Genomic DNA, 25205 nt, shown 5'->3' with positions numbered 1-25205 from the left:
AGAATCCTAGTGGATTTATGTGCATTTCAACAAATTTACATGGCTAGAATCAGAAAGCAAAACACAAACACAAACCATGGTTGTATCGAGAGGTTTTTCAATGGCATATCACATATCAACGAGCAACCAATCCAATATCATTCGATCTTCTACTTACTCAAGATCTAAGAACAAGGGCGGGTTCTTCTGCTCCCTTCCTTGGAGTTAGACCAACTAGTCTTAGATTGAGGGGTTCAACACCTGCAATGAACTGCTAAACCATTCATCCATCTTTCCATCTAGCACTCACCCCAAGATCTACGATGAGGGCGAGAGGTCCAGTTCCTCCGCTTCTTTTCTTGGATTAAGACCAACAAGTCTAATTGGGAGCCTCAACCCATCTCACCACCTACAACAGGCTGCAATGAACCTTGAACCTTTGGTCCAATTCTCCATCCTTCTATCTCCTACTTACCCAAGATCTATGACAAGGTCCGGTTCCTCTGCATCCTTTCTTGGATTAAGACCAACTAGTCTAATTGGGAGCCTCTTAACCCATCTCACCACCTACAACAGGCTGCAATGAACCTTTAATCAAATTCTCCATCCTTTTATCTCCTACAGTACATGTACTTACCCAAGATCTATGACAAGGTCCGGTTCCTCAGCATCCTTCCTCTGGTACCGCTTCAGAACGTTCTGCTTCAGCTTGAAGAATGCTGCCTTCCAGTAGCTTCCGACAAAGAAGGATTCCTTGGTCTTGTAATGGAGCATGCCTTTCCTCTTGGTCGGCGGCAGGTAGAGCTGAAGATCTGCCGCCGTGTTGGAGTCCAGCAGGTCCTCCCAGTGGACCAGGCTGTAGAGGTAGACTTGAACATCTGACATCTGAAATGAGAAAAAGATGATTGTAGGTTTCATTATCCATCATGAAATCAAGTGGGTGTTTCATACAGCTGTTTGTAAGTTGTGAGCGACGTAACAAACTGGTGATCTTTTCTCGTGGCCAGTGATACACACCAATTTTTCAATGGCATTGATTTAGTTCCTAAAAGAAAGGGTCACCAGTCACACTTAAAGTCAGTTGTAACTTACGAAAAGCTTGATGACACACCAACCAGGCTTATGTAAGAGACTGCATTGGCAACCAGGGCGCAGTTTCATAAATGAGTTAAGAGCGACTGGTGATCCTCTCTTGTAGTAAATGGTATAATAAATTGGCGATGATTTAGCGCGTAAGAAAGGATCACCAGTCGTTCTTAACGTCGCTCTTAACTTACGAACAGCTCTATGAAACGGTCCCCAGATCCAGAATGGGATGGGTATCATCAACCACACATGTGGGGTGTTTCATAAAGCCGTCCGTAAGTTAGGAATGGCTTCATGAACGACTGGTAATACCTTCTTGGGTGCTACAATCTGTTTCTCATTCATTTACATGTAGCACCAGAAGGTATCACCAGTCGTATGAAAAGTCGTTCTCTTCGAATCATCCACCTAGCTGGAATGCCATGCTTATTTTACTTAATTACACAAATTTATACAAGAATCATTTGGTACAAATATGGTATTTATACATGTACATACAAACACTTGGGTCAATCATGCTACTGGACTCTTTTTAAACCTCAATATTATTATTTGTTTGGCATCACCTGTGCCTGGGAGGTGAAAAGCAAACTGAATCAACATGACTCGCAGGGTATCTCCTCCCGATATACCTAATTGGGGGAGTGCAGGTGGACCACTACACTGGGGTTTCCACCTACTCTTATACGAATAGTGCAGTGGGTTCTTAACGTGCAAAGGTGGTGACTCTCCTTTACAAAGGGCCTCCATTTAACGTCCTAACCGAGGGACGGAGTGGTACAAACCTCATTTTGAGGTTGGTATCTTAACTGACATTTACGTTTTACAAAACCTTCTGGGGTTCAAAACGAGGGGAGTGTTTCACAAACCAAAAAGTGATTTTCACTGACAGCAGTTATAAGCTACTGAAATCCTTGCATCTGATTGGCTAAGAGCAAGTTTGTCAGTGAAAATCAGTGACAAGAAGCTTTATAAAACAATCCCCAGAAGTGAGCCCTCCTTTGTCAATGTGGACAGTCAATTTCAGGAAAATTGCTGGAGAAGGACTTACTTCCACTTTTTCTTCTCCGGCGACATATTTCTTGAGACCAATAGCCTGGGCAGTGGCATCAGTGAGAACGCAGAGAGAATCTTCCTGTTTACCAGTTTCCATGACTCCTCTTAAACTATGCAAGAAGAATCTGTCAAGCACACAATCACAATTGGTATCATTAAACCAAAGACAAAAGAAATAGAAAGTAAAATTTTTTTTCTCTAACTTACCTGCAAGCTTTCAACATTCAAATTCGACTTCTGTTCACAATTATAAATATTTTCTGATAAAATTTAAATTTTGTAGTTAAAGTGTGTGCAAACTATTTAGCTCTTATGTTAATTTCATTCCACAATTTGTAAAACAACTATTGATTTTCAATTTAACTTCTACAAATTTTGTCTTATATTTCGTGACTGTTATTTTGTTTTGAGTCTAAGTTAATTAATCGTTAACTAACATATTGTACGTATCATACTATGGAAACTACACATATAAAATGTTGCCATTTCAAGCGGAAAACAGACTATAATAACAAATTTCATTCAAAGTGTCGTTCTACATTGCAATCAAATTTGGGCCATGTCTTACAAAGAGTTGTTAAACAATAGATTCAAATGAAGACCTAAACTGAGATTGATATCTATATTTTAATCTTAATTGCTCAATATGAGATTAATCTCATGTATTTAGTTTGATTTGAATCTAAGGCAATCTCAAATCAATCACTAAATGACAATGACCAATCAAGATCATTGTAGCATGCACATTTTGTTCAAAACACTGACCGGGAACCAATCAGAATGGTCCTTTCATATTTGCAATCCATCATAAACCTTTGTATTATTGAGCACTGGCCAATCAAAACTGTTGTTTCATGCACATCTTGTTTAATTCACTGCAAAAGAACCAATCAGAATGGTTCTTTTATATTTGCAATCCATCACACAAACCTTTGTGTTATTGAGCCCTGGCCAATCAAAACTGTTGTTTCATGCACATCTTGTTTAAATTACTGCAATGGAACCAATCAGAGTGGTTTTTTTATATTTACATGTACCTTGTTAATGAACGGCTACCTGTTGTTAACCAGAAATGTTTTCTTCTGTTCTTACAGACAAGTTGAACAGACTGGAAGTTCAAACCAATCTGGGTAAAAAAAAAAGGGAATTCAAATCAGGAATCAGTAAAGACAACACACATTAAAGTTTCTTAAAGGGGGAGTTCACCCTGATGCAAAGTTTATTTTTACAAAACCAGACCAATGAAAAACAATTATGAAGGTTTGGCTAAAATCCATCCAAGAATAAGTATTATCGATTTTTAAAATTCCAATCGATTTCATTTGCCAGTAGCTCCCCAACATGTTGATCATATAATACAAATTTCATGAAATATATTTTTTTAAAGAAAATAGCTATTGTTTTTAATCATGCAGTCATCATATCATCAGACACAAAATGCATTTTTCAGTGTATTATCTCACCACTTTCCCCATTGTACAGTCAAAATTAATCAAAATTCATTTTTAAAATGCAACAATCTTTTCCCATAATACATACATTATTTTGAAGTAAAATGACAAAAATATCTTCAGAAATATCCAAATAGATCCTCAACAGCAAGCAGTGAAAATATTAGGCAAGGTAATAATATCATGTGTGATTTAAAAAAAAAAAATGAAATTCAGGATGCAATATAAAAAGGTGTGTTTTGAATGGAAACTTTTAAGTTTTAATGAAATCTTTGATACAATTTTTTGTTTTGCTTTTTTTTATTACTTGTGTTATTATTATACTATATACATGCAACTGGGTACAAAAAAATGTTGCCAATTTGCGGAGTCATTAATTCAAACTTAAAGATCACGATGTACATCTATGGGTTAAATTCTAATATCTTACCAAGACATAGTCCAGGTCATGATAAAGTGTTCTGCTTTCAGTTGAGAATCTTCCATTGCGTTCACCTGTAGAAAAATATTTAAAGTGTGCATTCAATTGAACCACTAATAGGCTTGCATAACATATTTAACGATATTAACACAAACAACACTAATGGCTCACGGTCAGCGTAGGAGATAAATGTACACAAGGGCGACAGGCGATTTTGCCCTCATGACTGCCCAAATTGCCCCTACATTCCTCCAAATTGCATGTTTTGGGGCGACTGTCCTTCCTTGAGCAAATCATGTTTGACCTAAGACCTGTCGCAAACAATATTTAAGATTGTTCAGAAAATCAATACTCCAACTATGGCAGAATAATATTTGCTTTTAGTGCATTGTTGCTTCTTAACCCTAAAAAGTAGTCCTTAAAATGAAAGAAATAGCCCCCTAATTCCCCAATCGCTCCAATGTGGGGAAAAAAAGATAACCCTGAAAAAAAAATTATATTTCCAACCCTGCTTTGCAGTTATTCAAGGAAGGGCTTATCAGCAGTAGCAGCAGCATCAGCACACATTTTACTAGTAGGCCAATGCCTATTGCACCTGCATGACCATGCAATAGTACATTTTTATGGTACCTGTGCCATGGTACAAATATTGCATGTTCGGTCTCTGATTTGCTTGCTTTCTACAAGCTAGGTACAGTAGGCTTATTCCGATACAGAGAATTACTTTCTTCAATTACAATTACAATTGCAATTTCATAATTGAAGAAATGTTCAATTACAATTACCAATTACTTTTTCAATTACAATTCAATTACTTTATTTAAGTCATAAATCAGATCAATTTATATTTTGTATGCAGCGCCAGTCATTTTGTGCACTTCTTTATAGCAATAATGTCTCCCTTTTCCTCCCTATCATGGTAAAGGATACATTTTCATGCAAGAGAGCACTATATACATGTAGCTAAGGGGAAAGAGATATAAGCAATGCAGAGTATTTTTGAATAATAAATTAAGTAATAAAGTAATATAATTGAATGTAATTAAAAGTAATTGACCGTAATTTAAGTCAATTACAATTTTTCAATTAAAATTACAATTACTTTCCCTTAAAAAAGTTTCAATTACAAATTACAACTACAATTACTCTAAAAAATGTAATAACTTATGTACATTGATCAATTATTGATCAATTACTTTGTAATTGAGCCCAACCCTGGTGATAATCAATATTATTCAGAAAAGATAATATTCTTACCTCTTCTTAGTATATATATGGCAAGATCTGTCAAGAGAATGAAAGCTTGAAGAAGATTCCCTTCCATGTGGCCAGTACTCAGTCGTATCAACTATCAAACCAAACAAAGAAAACATTGAGAGTGTTATCAAAGAAGCTATTTTTCAAGCTCTTTACATGGGTCAGGGGCGGATCCAGGATCTTCCAAAGGAAAGGGGCATTTTTGTACAGAAAAAGTTGCAATTTCTCCAAAGGTCTTCATTCCCAATTAACTATTGGACAAGCAAAAAAAAAAAAAAAAAAAGGTCGTCACTTGCTTATGCATGACAAATTCCCTTAACAAGTATTTCTGCTGTACTTTGGCAAAAGGAAGCAAGTTACAAAAGTATCATTTGTTGTAAATGAGCAATGTGAGTTCGTCAATGACATAGGCGTCAATGCAATTCAAAAGCAAATTTTCCTCAATATCTTTCCATAGAACGACCATTTCTTCCCCAAAGTTTGCCTGACCGTGCAACATACAAAGGGTGTTTCTGAAACATCAATAACTCAAATTTGACTGATGTGTCACTTGCTTCCTTTTGCCAAAGTTGGGCAGATTTTTAATGGCTCTCAAAGAGAACGATGTGCCCTTACCTGCATCCATCACTGATATGGGTTTATGCAATATGCTATCAAAAGAACCTTTTGTATTTCATGCATGATTTACAGAATATTCTGATTTACTTCATGGGGAGCATTTCATGATACAAACAGTACATGATTTTTACCGACTAGTGTTATAAGCTACTACAAAACCTTGCAGCTGATTGGCTAAGAGCAAAGTGATCAATGGAAATCATTGACTTAACTTTCCATGCAAGGCTCATATCCAGCAAAAAGAATATTGAGCTGAAACTGATCAAACTAGATACTAGATTATTGGAGCGTTGTGGCCCAGTGGATTAGTCTTCGGACTTTGAAACAGAGGGTCGTGGGTTCGAATCCCAGCCATGGCGTAATTTCCTTCGGCGAGAAATTTATCCACATTGTGCTGCACTCGACCCAGGTGAGGTAAATGGGTACCCGGCAGGATTAATTCCTTGAATGCTTGAGCGCCTAGGCAGCCCAGCTAAAGCCGGGGTAATAATAGCAGGGCCCGCTGGGAGAACAGTTTTCGGAACTGAAGCGGCCACCCTGGGTTAATATACCGCTATTATTATTATATTATTATACATGTATATTTGTTTGATACCCCCAATGTTACCATGGCAATTCAGTTTCCACCACTTTCTAAAAAAGCATCTTGGGCCCGCTGCATAAAACTTTTTACCTGAGAAAACTCAGGTTGTTTTTACCAAAGTTTTTGCCCTGTGTTAGAGTCAATGGCAGAAATCAGACTAACCTTAGCTTTCAGTTTTTACCAGAGTTTTCTTAGGTAAAAAGTTTTATGCAACAGGTCCCTTGTGTGTCTTAACTCAATTTTCTATGAATGTCTCAAGTCTTGGTACTGGTGAAAAATGGAGGCAGTAGTTATAAAATCTGCCAGTTTTTTTTCTCTCATTTATTGCCATAGTATTTGCACCATCATGATGGCAATGCAGTTTCCAACACATATTAAAAATATACATCACTCCAAGACCAATGTGGGTGCCAAGTCTCATGAGCATTGGGCAAAAACTGAGGAAGTACTTTGCTTCAAAGGATTTTCAATTTTCAAAACGTTGATTCCTTTACCACTTCAACTTTGCGGGGGGGGGGGTATAATTTGGAATGAAGTCATTAAGAAAGCCATGAAGGCCCGAATTCACAAAGGTGGTTTTGACAATCCACGGTTGAGTCCATGGTTTATGCAGATTTCCTGTATAAATTACCCTTATTTTACCGCATATATCAAAAAATGTCCAACACAGATGCGCGCTATTGTCACAGTGCGCCAAATTGAAGCCTGTTGCCGTGGTTATCCATGCTATCTTATTCATGAGTCCACCGTTTTGAATTAATGAGTCCACTCTTCAAACATTAGACTCATGAATAAAATAGCATATCTAACCATGGTAACAGGCGCACTATGACAAAAGCGCGCATCAGCATTGGATTTTTTTATACACGCACCCTAAACGCGCTAAATTAAGCGTAATTTATACAGGAAATCTGCATAAACCATGGATTCAACCATGGGTTTTTAAAATCACCTTTAAGAATTCGGGCCAAAGAGACTGTATATCATATCTTTAGTTGGGAGATGAGTCACTAGTACTTTCTGAAGAAAAGCGAAGTTGGTAAACATAACATTTCCTGCTATACTTCCTGTAGAAGTATTTTGTATCAAATATACACGTATTCTTTAAAAATTGGGATTGGTTTCAATATCACATAACACTAGCAGGGAATAATATTGCTTTACAAATTTCAATAGCATTTTTGGTAAAAGATAAAAGCTCTCAACTAAGTAATGTACAGTCCTATGTAAAAATATGCTATACAAAAGACTTAATGCATAGCAGTGTTTCAAAATGCAATGCGATACCAGGAAAATTATTCCGACTAGTATGAGACAAACGTGAATAAGACAATGTGGCAATTCATCAAATATTTCTATTGATTTTATAGGTGGAATTCATTCATTTCTAGAATGAATAAACCAGGCACTTACCTTTTGATAATTCTCATCTTCAATTTTGAATATCTCCAACATCAGGTAGAGTTTGAGATTGTTGTCAACCCTGTGAAATAAAAGCCATGAATACGTGGTTTAATACAAATTAACTAATATGGCGACACTTTATCAATAATATAATCATTATACTTCATTTTCTAATGCTTGCACATACTTTATCTGAGACTAGCATTGGTGGTCCGACAAGTTGTCAGATCTGACAACTTTCCTTGATTTTGAATGGCCGAGAATTCTTATGGTGCCTGTCAGACAAACCGAAACAATAACAATTCTCTTACAATATTCAGTCCAAGCTCTTAGACAACATAAATGTGTCATGATGATAGTATGCTTTTTTGCAGAAGTGCTGTGGTCTAGTGAAATGTAAGTGTGCTACTTTGCTATTGAAACAATAGTCACAGAGGGTGTACCAGATTAAGTCAGGCACCTATTAGCATAAAGAAAGATTTCAAAATCATTCTAGGATGTAGTGTAATTTAAGAGAATGTGGGAAAATACACACACTCACTTCATTTCAGCTTCATGAGTTGTAACTTCCTCCCTGTCTTCATCGCAATCAAAGTTGTAAGTGCCCACGTCAACAGGACCTGGTGGACCTCCATCATTTGCATTGATGTCGACTGCACAGAGAGGATCCATGCTGGCATCCTTGCCATCCCCTTGACTACGTTCACCTAGGTCACCAGGGTCATCCAACACATCGACCAGGACAAAACCATCAACATCCTCTGCAATGCTCTGGACGATGGACAACCCCGAAGAACTGTACAAAGAATCACCTTTCCTGGAAAGGGAAGAAGCTTCCGAAGAGCCAGGATTGGAGTCATTGGCGGTGGCACTGGTGGGGCCGTCCGTGTCGGGGTTGCTTGCAATCCCTGAGGAAAGGCTGTCTGCACTGCAAGCATTGATGCCTTCGCTCAAGTTAGAGTCCCCAAAGCTTTGGTTGATGCCAGAATCTGGACTGACCGGCAGGTCGGATACCGGTGAAGGACTTTCACCTTGTAATTGACCCGAGATCATCGTTTGTTGTGTTCTCAGTTGAACTGAAATTGTGTGTTCATAGTCTAAAGTGCCTGACACAGTCCTTTCCCGCGACTTTTGTTTGTCTGAATTTTGTCTTTTTGCTTGGTTAGTAACTGTCGCCTTCAGCTTTGATTGTCTATGTTCCCTGATTCCGGAATCAACCGATTCCTTGAGAATGCTTATCCCACTTTCAAATGCTCCATTCTCTTCCAAAAACACATCATCATCATCATTTGCGATATCATCAAGTTCATGTCGAATGCCAACCCTACAAGCAACCTTCACAGGAGTTGACGACGTCACATCAGTATCAAAGCTATTGTCTGTTATATCTCCTTGCCAGTATATCATAGATTGATCAACTCCATCCACTGAAGAATTGAAGCTGTCCTGCAACGTTGGATCAGCGAACTTGGGCAGCCTGAGCTTGGCAGTATCCACCGGAACTTGCTCATCTGAGATATGATCTCTATTAATGTCAAAAGTTTCTTGTGGAAACACATTTGGTTCACCTTTTGGCACTGGTTCCCTGGTTTGCTCGCACACACAATCAAGTATTTCAGAGCATTCTTCCAATATGCTCTCCTTTTTGTCCAATTCTTGACTCCCTAAACACTCTCCTCTTTGACTACTGTTTTTCTCCAAAGCAAAATCGTGTAGTTTAGTGCCATTGCAATGTTCCTGAGATGTGATCTCGCTTTCTGGCAAACTACTGGCAAGAACTTTTCCACAGTCTCCATCCTCTTCTACTGCCGAACACTCCGATAGGTTGGTAGCTGAAGAGATGGACCCATCTGGACCTTCCAAACCCTCTGGACAATGCTCTTTATCCTCGAGTTCTGATTCCTCAATGCAGCTAGAGGCGATTGACACGGTACTCGGACTCGAACTCCTGTCACGCCTCTTGCCTCGCCTCGGCTCCTGCAACTTCAGTACAGCTTGGCCGTTGCCCTTACTGCTCTTCCGCTTCTTCTTCTTCTTGGTTTTCTTGCGGATGCGAATGACCTCAAGGTTCTGGTCCTGTTCCGCTACTTTCTCCATGTTGATATCGAAGTCCGGAGTGGAGTAGTTCCTTGTGACATGCTTGAGTTCATTAGAGCTGTTGTTGTTAGATTGTGTGGCAAGGTCAAGGGTCAAAGGTCGTGCAATGTCATTTGTGTCGTCTGTCTCGTGGGATTCAGTTCCAGAAGGCAAGCAAGTAGATGAGGAATCTTCAGTAGGGTTACCTTCAAGAAATGTAATTTCAAAAAAAAAATCATCGTATTGAAACGTCTTTCACAATTTTCATTATTAGGAAATTTCTTATTAAGGGGAACAGATAACGTAAAATCAGACAAATATTGAAAATGAACGAAGGACTATCGTTAGGACATTTTTGCATTATTTGTGTGAAACAATGCTATGCATGTCTTCATGAATATGTGATGACCAAGCTTATGATGTCACCTCCCCACTTATTCTATTTTATTTAAATATATAACATAAATGTTTATCCTCCATCGGTGTGTTGGCTCAGTTGGTAGAGCGTCCGTCTCACAACCGGGAGGTCGGGGGTTCAAACCCCAGCCGCGTCAGACCAAAAGACGTTAATAGATGGGAGTTGTTGCTACCCTGTTTGGCATTCAACTATTAAAGGGATAGAGCCTCGTCGAGCTGGCACTGCACAGCGACTGCCGGGCCCACGATCAATTGGGCAAAGCAAATTTTCGAAGTATTTCATATCATGTCTATTTCGAACAATAAAAAATATGGATTTTTTTTTAATTTACTACTGCTTTTGATGAGTAAAAGTGTGGAAAATCCTTTTGTTGCAAGGGAGACATGTTTTACACTCATAATATATGCATAAAATTATGCAACGATTATTATTTCATGTAGAGAATTATTGAATGATTTGTACAATGATAATTACCAAGAGATCCAGAGATTTCTTTCTGTTCAATCTCCTCCCTCGGGCTCGTATCGGATTCCTGGATTTCATCATCTTCTACATCATCAACACAAACTAGGAGGAGAAAAAATGTGTAAGTTAGTAGTGGCCACTATCAGAGTATAAATTTGTTGATTACAAGCCGACTTCCTTCATGTAAAAGAGCGAATCATTATCACCATCACCATTACCCAAAGCAGCATTATTATTACAATCATCACCATCGGCTACATCAACACAATCATCATCGTTATTGTCACAGTTATTATTATTATTATTGCCATCATCATTACCATCCTCGTTATCATCCTCATCATACTAGACAAATTATCTACCTTTTGGACAGCTATCACCAACACTTAGTCTCACTGGTAAGATATCATTCGATATTCATCATTACCATCATCATCAACATCATCGTCATCATCATCATCACCATCACCATTATAATCATCATCACCATCATCATCTTCCTCATCATCACCATCATCATTACCATCATCGTCATCATCATCGTCATCATCATCATCACCATCATCATCATCGCCATCGCCATCATCATCATCACCATCATCATCATCTTCATCATCTTCATCATCATCACCATCATCATTAACATAATTGCCGTCATCAATATCATTACCATCATCATCATCATCATCACCATCATCACCATCACCATCTTCATCATCATTATCATCATCTTCGTCATCATAATCATCATCATCATCACCACCACCATCAGCATCATCATCTTTATCATCATCATCATCATCATCATCCTCATCATCATCATCATTATCATCACCACCACCATCAGCATCTTTATCATCATCATCATCATCATCATCATCATCATCACCATCATCATCATTATCATCACCACCATCATCAGCATCATCATCTTTATCATCATCATCATCATCATCCTCATCCTCATCATCATCAGCATCATCAACATCATCATCATCATCACCATCATCCTCGTATTCACCTTTCACACAGGTATCATCATCCTTCAATCTAGATGGTATAACTTCCTCTGGCAAGCCATCATGAGACGATCCGCCTTCAATACCAAGCAGCGAGTGAGCATCGAGGTCGTTGACCATGCTGGATGTCGCTGACTCCACCGAGGCGCTGCTGTGGATGGACACGGTGTCGTCCAGGTCACGGAGGTCAGTGGCCGACCTGGGAACATGGCTGACCAGGTCAAAGTATGCAACATTCTGAAGGTGCAACAAGAAAACCGTTAGCAGTCAAAGTACAGTGACAATCTCCCTTTTTTTAATACAGTGCCTTTAAGATGCTATCCACTAGGGTTTCTAAACAGTAGTTGAAAAACCACTTACAAATCAGGGTGGCCAGAGCTCCGTAACACAAAGATTAGCGATCAATCGCTAAATGAAATGGCCTTTCAAGATCTTCGTTGCATCCGCATTTTGCTCAGTACACTGACTAGGAACCAATCAGAATTGCTCTTTCAAATTAGCGATTAATCGCTAACCTTTGTGTTACGGGCCCCAGGTACTGAAGATGGAAATGCAGGGTACTTCATGAGAGAGTACTAGCTTTGTGTAGTCATACATGTCACTGTCAATATCATAACCATTACTTTGTAAAATCCCATATCCATATTGCATGTGCATGTAGGTACAGTAAATACTGAAGAGAGACAGGCTTCGTAAGTTCATATAATTACAAGTTAAAGGACAAGTCCACCCCAACACAAAGTTGATTTGAATAAAAAGAGAAAAATCCAACAATCCATCAAAATCGGATGTGAAATAAAAGTTATGACATTTTAAAGTTTCGCTTAATTTCATAAAACAGTTATATGCACATCTTGGTCGGTATGCAAATGAGGAGACTGATGATGTCATCCACTCAATATTTCTTTTGTATTTTATTACATTATAATGAAATATGAAATATTATCATTTTCTCCTCATTGTCGAGTGAAACAAAGATCAATTCCTCCCTGAACATGTGGAATTAGCATTGTTTAATACCATACGGTACAGTCAAGTTGGTCCTAATTGTCAAATCTGTAAAAAATGAAATATTGTACAATTCAAACAATAAAAAACAAAATAAATAGTGAGTCAGGGACATCATTGACTGTCTCATTTGCATTTCACTGAGCTGTGCATATCACTGTTTTGTGAAAAATAAGCAAAACTTTAAAATATCATAATTTTCTTATTTTACATCTGATTTTGATGAAATCTTTTATAGCATTATGCTAGTTTGATTTTTCTGTATTTATTCAAATCAACGTTTTTATGGGGTGGACTTGAACTTTAATCTTCAGTTATCATTATTTTACGGTAAATAGCAGGGGCCGCGAAAGCCGGGGGGGGGGGGCTGGGGGGGCTTCAGCCCCCCACTTTTTTCCAAAACCGTGTATAAAAACGTAAAAATGACCATAGGATTGTGATTTTTTGCATGGTCAGCCCCCCCACTTTGAAAACCGTTCCGCAGCCCCTGAATAGTAGGTTCAAAATAAGGATAAATCATCCTTCTGGGGGTTGATAAAATATTACCCTACAGTGTATAACATAGACCACCCTGCTTCAGATTTTAATAAAGTGACATTTTTCCATTGCAATTTCAAATATTTTCAATAGCATTATTTAAAGGGATGGTCCAGGCTGGATATATTTATATCTCAATAAATAGAGTAAAATTCACAGAGCAAAATGCTGAAAATTTGATCAAAATCAGATAACAAATATACAAAGATTTGCATTATTCCATTGAAACAGTTCTAGGCATGTCTTCATGAATATTCATTAGGTCCGCTGATGATGTCATTTCCCCACTTGTGCTTTTGTATTTCATTATATGAAATTAGGTTTCTTCACACATTTTCTACCAAGAACAAAAACAATTGTATTGACAACTGATTTAAAGCATTAGTTATTTATTGCCGCAACTTATATCATCATAATGGAGACACATAATTTACACATGTATGAAAAAATGAAACAATTATGATTTCATGTCATAACATAAGAAAAAGGAAAGTGGGGATGTGACATCATCAGCCCACCTAACGAATATTCATGACGATGTGCATATAACTGTTTTCACAAAATATTATAAACTTTAAAATTAAATAACTTTGTATAAGTTTGTTATCTGATTTTGATGAAATTTCAACATTTTGCTTTGTGAATTTTACTGCATTTATTTTCTATATAAATATTTTCAGCCCGGACCCTAGAGACCAACCATATCAGTACACTGAATGAACAAAATTGATATTTCATTGTTTCATGATAACTTTCTGATTACATCTACCTACCAATTCAAGGTCAAAGGTCACAAAATCTAACCCGGAGACAAGGGTCATGAGAAGGGTCAGTCTCTCTGAGTCCCGCATCAACGCATGCCTGAGGAGAAATATAAAGGATAGGGAAATGGATAAAAATTCATAGGATTTTCATATACATGTATATATTTATCATGAGGGGCACGGGGGGGGGGGTCCTCTTCCCCTTGGATACCAATTTGAATGGTAGGCCTACACAAGTTTACACAACATTTCATGAAAACTTCCTAAACAAATATTGATACATGTGCATGTAGCTCTATAGTAGAATATGGTTTACATTGCAATTTAACATACTTGAATATCATTATATTTTGATCCAGTAAAGAGTGATCATGAGAAAATATATTTGGGTATTTTCTACATTAAAAACTGCAAAGTAAATAGTGAGTACATACATTGACTCTTGCTCCATATACAGTTGAGGCCAAAAGTTTACATACACCCATGGAATTCAGTGAAATTTCTTTGCTTGCCAGTCATCATAAAATTTACTATTTCTTTAGAAATATAAATACTACCATGACGAATTTGGTATCAAATGAAAGAGCGTATTAAAGCTCTTTAACGTGATTGGGATGAAGTTGGGATTAAAGCATATTTAAGATGGACTTTTCCTTGGAAAAAAGTAATATTCATGAAAAATGTATTCTATTGTTTGTTATATTTTCAAACATCGTTTCATAGAAATATATAAATGTCAAATTCTATGATTTATATTATATTTTCTATTATGATATGTCACCACTGAACAAAAAAGTGTAATCTGTAATGTTTGTTTTGAGAAGTAACAATCACAAATGTGAATTTTTTTGTCAAGTTTTTCTGTTTAATTTGTCTAAAATATGAAGAGTGTGGGGAAAAAATGAAACCTACATATTTTCAGTTCCTGATGACAAAGCAATGTGATGAAGGGGCATGACATACTCATTTGTTTCATATCAAATTCGTCATGATAGCACAAATACTTTATAAGACACAGTAAATTTTATAATGCTTGGCAAGTGTCAACTTTTCTTTGGATTTCCTGGGTGAATGTAAACTTCTGGCCTCAACTGTATATCAACCTTGTGATGCATGATTTATGAAATCAAGCAAAACAAACAGATTCATAAAATTTCTCATTTTCCATTAAACAAAAATTTAACAGACTGTGAAGTACAGGTATTACATTTCAAATCATTTGACGACCTAATCATGTATAACTAAGTAATAGGCCGATTATAACTGTATAATATGAGCTTAATTCTATTTCCTGTTTATACTGATAAGTGGCTATTGAGCTCCAGTTTCCTCAGCTTTATGTAGGTTGAAGAATATTAAATAACAAAGCCTGAGATACTACACAAGTCCATACAAGTACATACTTTGATACATAGCTGTATACATGTAGCAAATTATTGCAAGGACTGTATGTACTGTGAATTGCACCAGAATTTCAAGAAAGAAATAATGATTTTCCATCACAACTGACATGTATGGTACTGAAATCCATTTGATTGGCCAAGACCAAATTAGTCAATGAAAATCACCGAATAATTGCTCCATGGAATGCTCCACAAATAGAGCGGCTCCCTACAGCCCCACAAATCCATGTACATGTAGATCTTTTATCAAAGTCAAGGGAAAAAAAGTCTAAAATAAGTGCTAACCCCATGATCCTTTGGCATACAATGTATTATCATGCCTAAAAGAATGACTATTTTTGCTGGCCTCACAAGAATATGGTCCTGTCCTACATGGACAGTACATGTCAGTAAATCTGACACCAACTGATTTTCAAGAAATCCTTCTTAATTTGGAGTCAAGAAAGAAACATTCCTCTTTTTTCTTTGTAGTTTACAAGCAAATACTACAGTTTCAATAAAATTTGGAGAATAAACAGATCAACCGAAAATGTATGGGTGGGGGAAGGGGGTTGAGGAGTGGCGATGAACTTATTGATTTATATAACGTACAGTGTACACGTATCATCCTCTCCCCCCCCCCCCCACTGCCAACCACTTCCCCTTCCTACTAACCCCTCCCCCCTTCTCTTCCTCCTCCTCCCCTTCTTCTTCATCTTCATCTTCATCTCTTCCTTCTTTCCCCTCCTTCTTCATCTGGATAATCTATTTCCTTCAATTGAGGCTAGCATGTTCATGCATGCATACAGTATGTTGTCCTCTCTAAAAGCCCAGAGGCATAATAATTCATAATCATGCAATATCATAAAGTACCAAAGTATCTTTAGTTTCTGTTTTCATTTACTTTATAGGATTATTGAGATTATGCATAAAGGTCAGTATAGGACTTCAACAATCCAATGAGAAAGAGTGACATATTATATATTCTCATCAAACTAATAAAACCCCACAATGTATTCACATGATCGGAGGTCATCCCCTGTATCAAAAGAGAAGTTGTTGTTGGTTGAGTTTAGTGTGGAGGTGGCGCTATCCATCGATATCCGATGATTTCCGCCGGGCTAGGCGAGAGGGATTCCACCCTCCCCTGTACAGCTCTCGTCATTCGATTTTGCTATTAAAGCGCATAGAGACATGATTATATCATTGTTATATGCGCTATATAAGCAATGTTTTATTATTATTATTATTATTATTATTAATTTCACTGTGTGTGAGATATAGATTCACCGGGGAGAGGCGTTGTGGAGTATTAAAATCTTATGAGTATTTTGTTTAATAAACATCTTTTGTTAGATTTGACAGTTAGTACTCGTGCTTGTGCTTGAGAAGTCTCCTACAGTTCCTTTTAAACCTTTTGTGGAGTATTAAAATTCTTATGAGTATTTTGTTTAATAAACATCTTTTGTTAGATTTGACAGTTAGTACTCGTGCTTGTGCTTGAGAAGTCTCCTACAGATCCTTTTATACCATCACTGTAAAGGAAGCTTTTAAGTAGATCATAACTTTTAGTTAGTATAAGCAGCAGGAGAAACCAAAGCGCAGTAGAGTATATTTTTATAGTGGCTGCGCAATACAAATTTATCATATTACTATTATTATTATTATTTACACACATGTACATGTATCACCATGATTGCTTAAAGGACAAGTCCACCCCAACATAAAGTTGATTTGAATAAATGGAGAAAAATCCAACAAGCATAACACTGAAAATTTCATCAAAATCGGATGTAAAATAAGAAAGTTATGACATTTTAAAGTTTCGCTTAATTTCACATAACAGTTATATGCACATCCTGGTGGGTATGCAAATGAGGAGACTGATGACGTCACACACTCACTATTTCTTTTGTATTTTATTATATGAAATATGAAATATTATAATTTTTCCCTCATTGTCAAGTGAAACAACGATTAATTTCTCCCTGAACATGTGGAATTAGCATTGTTTAATACTATATGGTTCAGTCAAGTTGGTCCTTATTGTCAAATCTGTAAAAAATGAAATATTGTATAATTCAAACAATAAAAAACAAAAGAAATAGTGAGTGATGGACATCATCAACCAACTCATCTGTATGTCACTGAGTTGTGCATATCACTGTTTTGTGAAAAATAAGGGAAAGTTTAAAATGCCATACCTTTCTTATTCTACATCCGATTTTGATGAAATTTTCAGCATTCTGCTAGTTTGATTTTTCTCTATTTATTCAAATCAACATTTTTTGGGGGTGGACTTGACCTTTAATAATTAGAGACAGTAATATAATTCTAATTATAGTAGTATGTTCCATTCTAAAGTTTATGAATCAGAAACAAATAGATACCACTGAAGAATATAATTTCTTTGTTTCCATTACAAAGTCAACCTAAGATTGTAGGATTTGTACAATAAAACATACATATTGTGTCACTAAAAAAAAAAAAAAAGATGATCTTTCTTATAGTGCATTTTGTGTAATTTTCAGGAGTCTGTATCTGTATTTGTCTTCAGGAATTCTGGTGCTAAACCATAAAGTAAGGTCGCTTCATACATGGACCAAATGGGCTGAAGAATCATGAAACAGTCATCCCAACAAAACTGGCTTCAAACCGGCCGATGGGTATGTCATTGGAAATAACGCAATAGAGTCAGTCAGCCATTAGTCAATTTCGCCAGTGGGTCGGTAGAAAGATGTGATTAATTGCAAATACTTTGTTTTTTAATTCAGGAAATTTGGAATTTAATAACATTCACACCTACAATGACATTGATACATAAATGTAATTGCCCGATTTGTACAAAAACTTTGAGGTAAATGTAATGCATGTGAATCAATGAGATTTACATGTAACAACGGTGTACTTACTCGATGTAAAACTTCTTTAAAACATCCTGACTGCCTTGAAAACATCGGAAATAACTCTCTAGGGCTCCCTCATTCAGAGACTGATAAAGCCAAGCACGACCTAAAAACAATGAAAAAGACTCCATTAAATTAAAGTTAAAATCAGGCTGAAGGTCATTGACCTCTTATCTACTGGTAACCTTTGACCTTTTGATAACCTTCAGCTAACAGAAAGCCTACTATGGGCTATAAAACTCATCTGGTTTACTATCAACATGGTCTAACTTGCTTTTGGTCTATACCATGACACTTGATCCACTTACTCTAATCTACAGAAAGCCTAATATGGGCTATAAAACTCATTTGGTATATTATCAATATGGTTTAACTTGCTTTTGTTCTATACTACACTTTATCAAATATCCACTTACTCTCATTTTCATTTAGCCTAATAGTAATATGGGCTATAAAACTCATTTGGTTTCTATCTTCATAAATATTAGTCTAATGTCAAGAAGTTCCAATTTCCACTTTGTCTGTTTATTTTGAACTTTGTCAAATAAAATTTTGGTTCATAAACAGCTAATCATGGAGACTAAAGTGGTGCTAAACCACGAAGATACAATATCGATAAAATAACAAACATCTGAGGCCTGTCTTACAAAGAGTTGCGATTGTCTACCAGTGCCTTTTCCACAAATTACATGTACATTGAACAAAAAATCGCACAAAACATTGTTGGTCTTAATGTTCCTAAAGAACTTAAAACATTCAAATGAAGAAATTCAATTCTAACTCTGTATCGATAGTCAATAAATATTGATTTTAAATTTAGTCACATCTGTTTATCAATACAAAAGGAATTAAAGATTGTTTGTCTAGATTTTCAATTAAAAGAAAATCCACATACTTCTGCCAAGATCTGTAGCCAAGCGATCCAGTCCCAGAATGTCTGATATGACAAGTTTATGAGTGAAACGTCGGACAAAGACCCAGTAACCTGGTGTGATGTGCTTCAACCTAGGAGATTTAAAAAAAAATGGGATGCAGTAGACTTGAATTCATTATTTAACACTTTCGTTTTGATTATTAAAGTTTACTTTCATTTTCATTCAACTTAGTTTATATCTTTATTTACATACAGGAAGAATATCAATGAAGAATGAAGATCATGGAGCTTATCTGAAGAAAAAAAAACATATATGTAAACAACAACATTATTGTTGCACAAACAAAAAAGAATATGCCTTTGGTACAAAAAGGGTACCACAAACTAGCGATGGTTGCTTATCAAGTGTTGTGCCCTGTACATAATATAATAACTCATGTTTGGCCTATACATGAGTTACTAGATAAACATAAATTCTTTAAGACTAGATTCAATTAACTGATAATCAATCCGATTAGACTACAGATACATGTAGGCCCAAATAACATATTTATGCATAACTGCACCATGAAAATCATTTGAAGTTTTTATATTCTTGCAAGGTTGTCTCCTCAAATGCTTTCTCAAAGGAATTGACCGACATTTTACATTTTGATATTTCTGGTAAATATTATAAAGCAAAGTTTTCACTGCAAGAGATGTACAACGATCTAGTACGTCCATATGTTTTGAATACCAATTCCCATATTAACCCACTATCTCTCAAGGTGCAGCCTTTCTCTACTTAGCTCAAGATATATCATAAGAAAATGTATTTGACCTGCGACCCCCCAAACCAACAATAAATCACCCAAATTGAATTTTTAGAATGTTGTTGAGCTTGAACGGTATATCCAAAGCTTTAGAATGATATACCAGTTTGGTACTTGTCAAAACTGATAAACAATAACCCACACAACTACTTGATTGTATGTAGAAGGAATTCAGTGACAGTTTCAAAGAATAAGGTTTGAAGTTTGAGGTTCCTTCAAGCATGAGATGTACACATTAATTATGCAATATCTGCGAAACTTCCAAGCAGTCTGGAAAAAAAAAATGGTGTCAAAGAAACCTTTAAAGGCACAAGAAATTAGTAACAGCAAACAATTATTTCATGAGAAAAGTCTTTGAAATCAAGGTTAATTGCCACATTATTATCATAGATCTAGATTTGGTACATTGAAATAAACTTATCTCTGTGAAATCATGAAATCTTAGCTGAAAACCAAATAATGCTGATGATCACTAACACAAAAAGGCATATATATGTGAGACAGTGTATCAATATTGCTTGGAAAAATACCTGACATTTTATGGGATTCTGTGCTTCTTTTGCTCATTTCTAAGTAATTACACATTTTATCAACAGCCATTTGGCACATATTTTCTGATCTATTATACATACAAACACTTGGGTGGTGATTTTATTGGATTCATTTTTAGATCATTACCACAATTGGCATTTATCTTTAATAGCTACATTGTAAATTTGAGGATCACCATAGAAAATAAATCACATGGGCAGTTCCAGCGTTACGGACATTACACTTCAGATAATTTTGCACCTTCAAAGGGTCACATAACTAACACAACTTTTTTTATTCTGAACTCATATCATGGAATCACCCACATATGACCATGAATCATAAGCAGTATAAGTTTTAATCTATTTTCATTTTTTTACCCTTGGGTTATCATTTTTCATGGAATTGCCCACTTCCAAATTTCTTTAACTTTCTCTTTTTTCAATGATTTTTTTGACAAAACTTTTTTCCAAAAAATTGCATCTCTCTTTCCTCTCTTTTTATCATTGAAATGTAAATTTTCCCAGAGTTTGATTCTATTAAAAAAAAAAATTATTTGTTATATTATATTTACCCATGGAGAAATGCATGGTCCAGATGTTCCACCAGTCTCTGTAGAGGGCGTGCTTCATTGTCGACTTTAACAGTGTCACCATCTGAGCCACATGAATAGGCTTGCACCTGAAATATAATTCACAAAAATACATCAGTTGTCGCAAGATGGATCCCATGTTTGCACACCTAAAATTGAACTTAAGATAAAACTTGCATAAGTTTGTTTAAAATTTCACAATAGATTCATTAAATATGGCTTCCCAAAAAGAGTAAGTGTGCCAACAAAATCATAAAAAAATTGAGAAAAATACATGAATTTCACACAAAATACCATGGCCTGTCATTTGTAAATAAAAAAAAAAAACAATGGAATCTCCTGTCTGTGCACCCTTTAATTTTAACATTACACATTATTTTGTGATTTTGATGAGAAAAGATTAATTTTGAGGCCGTTTCATGTTCAAAATATCTGAAATTAAAAATCATTTTGCAAATTTAACTCTGATTTCTACATACATATGTATTAATGTTTGTGGTCGCTGCATATGCTGGAGTACTGCCCTAGTACTGGAGTATGCTGCTGTGGTATGGGACCCATTTACCCAGAGAAACATCTCAAAACTGGGGAAATGGTACAACAAAGTTACGCCCGCTTTGCTTTTTCGATGTACCAGCAGCGTATCAGAAGTGCTCAAGCAACTCCAGTGGGCTACCCTTCAGGAAAGGAGGGCACAACAGAGAGCTAGCATGGTCTACTGCATCATCAACAAGCTTATTGACATCCCGGATGTCCGGTTTATTCCATCAACTGGACCATGTACACATGGAAATCCTGATAAGTTCCAAATCCCATATGCCAGATGTATATCAAGACATTCTTTCCTGATGCTATCAAAATATGAAACTCAAGCTCCCAGCAAAGATAGTCCATAGCACCTCCCTCGAGTCTTTCAAGCAGGAGGTGCAGCAAAGGAGGCTTCATTAAGGCCTCTTCTGTTGTTAGCCGCACATAATTTTGTAGAGATTTTTACAGCACTTTTCATCTGTCACGGCCGCACAGAAGCGTTGTTATCGTAACAGAACACTATTAGTAGGGCCAGTCACACCTTTCACGGGCGACCACCGCTAGACGCATTGTTTTCACTAACAGAGCACTAAAAGTAGGCCTACCGGTATCGATAAACTCACAGAAGCTTAGCCAAATTCCTAATAATCTAACAATAAAAGGCCCAGCAGAAGCTAACACTGGGCGCTTATGTTAATAGAAATCACTAACAGTGCTAAGGGCACCAATAGTGTTAGTGAATAATTTCTCCCTTTTAAACTTGTCTCCCTTACTTATACCAAGTAATTCAAAAAAGACCTCGACCGAATTAAAGGGGTATTCCGGGCCCACACAACAATATATGAATAAATGGAGTAAAATTAGATGAGCAAATTGCAGAAAATGTCATCAAAATCTGATAAAAAATAAAATTCTTGAATATTAAAAATTTAACACTGTATTTTGCAAATGATATTACTGAGCAGCATGTGGCCATGAATATGCAATAAATGGAACAATGATGCCATATCCTTCTAGCTCTTTCCCGTTTTTTCTGATTAAAATGAACTCGTAATTGTCTCAAATGTGTGTATGTCGCCCGAGGAACAAAATGATCTTTGAAGCAATATTCTGGGTGGACAAAATTTAAATAAACCTAATTTTGTATGATACAACAGACCCTCATTGCATATTCCTGAAGACATGAATATAAATTTCACCGAAAATAGGGCCTAATGCAAAATTTTAAGATACCATAATTTTTTGTATTCATTTCCAATTTTCATCAATTTGTCAGTGTTTTGTTTGTCTCACTTTACTGTTCAAATCGTATTATTTTCTTCAGCCTGGAGTATATACCCCTTCAAGAATGGGTATATAGCGGGGGATGTTGATTAGTGCCAAGATATGATCCTTTTCATCAATTTTTTTTTCTTCCAAGACATATCATTTTTTTAAGTGTTTGAAGAGATTTTTAAGAATAGATTCTACATTAGAAAGAAGAAGAAAAAAAATGATGAAATTTATCGCATGATAATCATCATTGGCAAATACTCTATCATGAACATGATGAATGAAGTCTGTGAAGAGTATTTTCAAACAAAAGAAACTGATGAAAAGAGGGATTGCATTTTTTTTGTACAGATCTCCATCGTAATATCATGATAGGCTAATTTTCTTGATCTTTTTAAAGCTTATTCGATATTTTTTACATTAAATTTAATTAGTAAATATATATTTACTACTTGCTGTCATTTCATGTTTAAAATGTAATAATAAGGAAATTTTTTTAAGGCCTGTATGATAATGAATTACATTCATTTATCCTTTCCTAGACAAGATTTTAAACTTGTAGGATGTGCAAATAATCATAACTAAATCTTAAGTTAAATCTAGATCACTACGCACAAATTATAGATTTTGCCTAACTCAAATCCCCTAACAACACTCGCGCCTAACGGCGCTTTAACAGTGCTTTCTGTGCAGCGGTCATTCTACCCATTATGTTAGTAGCTGATTTGTTAATGAATAATGATATACAGATTGTGATGTCAAGCGTTGATCCCAGATGTAACTAATGCATTACTTTGACATTAGCCATTGCGGCGTCATTACCGGTTGTAACAGGGCCCTTTGTTAGCGAAATGTTACGCTAACAGCGTTTCTGTGCGGCCGATACTGGGCACTTGACAAGCACAACTATTACGATAATATGCTGTGGTCTAAAATGCTAAACCACGGGCAGTTTGGGGGCTCTGAGTGCACGCGTCCCTAGTTTGGAGTCTCACTCGCGCTTCCTCTCACCGGCCGCCATCACTTGGTGAGTCAGGATTACAGCTCAGAGGACGTGTTCAACAGTAATTGCTACAACTCCTCTTCGCATTATCCGGACAACCTGGGTTTTGCTACTGCTACTGCTTCCAGTGCTAAGGATATTTTCATCATACTTCGCAACTCTACATCGCCATCAACGTACTTCATACCCTACAACATCTACATGTACACTACTTTGGGCTTCGTTTGCTATTAGCAGGGCCTGCTGGTAGAACAGTTTTTGAAACTGAAGTGGCATCCCTGGGTAAATATACCTATATTATTATTATTATTATATTGTTCCTGTTACTGGCCAGTCAGCGAGTTACAGTTTCATCGAATAGGTGAGTATTATTTCTCCCACCCTGTCCCGTTTCCCCAGTGGAATTTAACCCCTTTGAATTCCATAATGCCAATGGCAGTCTGCACTTTACAGCACTGGCTCGCTGCTACCATCCTGCCTGTGGGGAATCTACAGGTAGGACTATGGCATGCCAATGCTGTATAGAGCACACACTTTAAAAAAATCATTAAAATATCACTTTTGTGACCAAAACTATTAATTTCCATACAGTTGCAATTCAATTTTCATTAGTAACTTAGAATAATTTTTGTATTGACCAGAGCGCTTAAAAACTTGAATTTTGGGCATATTTTTGTGTACGCCCTCTATTGGTGGAAAGTAACATGGCAAGAAAATTTTAATTTTTCAAGCTCTATTTTTAAAAAGAAAAAATAATTTAAAGAATCAAATTTACTTGAGAGAGCCAAATTATATAATGAAAAGCTATAATGGAAACTGACAAGGTAAGCCCAGGAGAGGCTATTCAATCTTCACAACATACACCAATCACACTATAACCAGTGATTTAGATCACAGTTCACGTGCCATTGTCATGATCAAGCAACATTTGACAATGACAATGACAATGACAATGACAATGATTTTATTTCTTTGACGGCCCCTCCTGGGGGCATAGAAGAAATATAACAACTTACAACAATGGCAATAATAGGCATAAGAAAAAAAATACCAAGGTAAAAAAAAAAAAAAAAAAAAAAAAAAATAGATTAATAAAAAGAAAGAAAAAAAAAGAATCAAACATGATGATAATAAACATATGTACAATACAAGAGCAGTAATAG

General features: G+C 36.3%; 1 protein-coding gene across 1 annotated transcript in view; it reads right to left on the bottom strand.

Moving 5' to 3' along the window:
• The window catches only part of LOC129276872 (pleckstrin homology domain-containing family M member 2-like), a 32041-nt gene extending 8194 nt beyond the window's left edge, over positions 1–23847 (bottom strand). The window contains exons 1-14 of the mRNA XM_064109179.1: positions 23833–23847; positions 21222–21328; positions 19326–19435; positions 18437–18536; positions 14152–14239; positions 11836–12070; positions 10824–10916; positions 8397–10137; positions 7865–7934; positions 5251–5341; positions 4003–4067; positions 3159–3247; positions 2117–2246; positions 617–864 (exon numbers count right to left, since the gene is read on the bottom strand). Of these exons, the coding sequence (XP_063965249.1) occupies positions 617–864; positions 2117–2246; positions 3159–3247; positions 4003–4067; positions 5251–5341; positions 7865–7934; positions 8397–10137; positions 10824–10916; positions 11836–12070; positions 14152–14239; positions 18437–18536; positions 19326–19435; positions 21222–21328; positions 23833–23847 (3182 nt within the window). The remainder of the gene's footprint in view (positions 1–616; positions 865–2116; positions 2247–3158; positions 3248–4002; positions 4068–5250; positions 5342–7864; positions 7935–8396; positions 10138–10823; positions 10917–11835; positions 12071–14151; positions 14240–18436; positions 18537–19325; positions 19436–21221; positions 21329–23832) is intronic.
• Between the last annotated feature and the right edge of the window lie 1358 nt (positions 23848–25205).

This window comes from Lytechinus pictus, chromosome 14 (assembly GCF_037042905.1).
Source record: "Lytechinus pictus isolate F3 Inbred chromosome 14, Lp3.0, whole genome shotgun sequence".
NCBI classification, from domain to species: Eukaryota; Metazoa; Echinodermata; class Echinoidea; order Temnopleuroida; family Toxopneustidae; genus Lytechinus; species Lytechinus pictus.
Note: the sequence above shows the minus strand (reverse complement) of the source record. Positions and strands in the feature narration are given on the sequence as shown.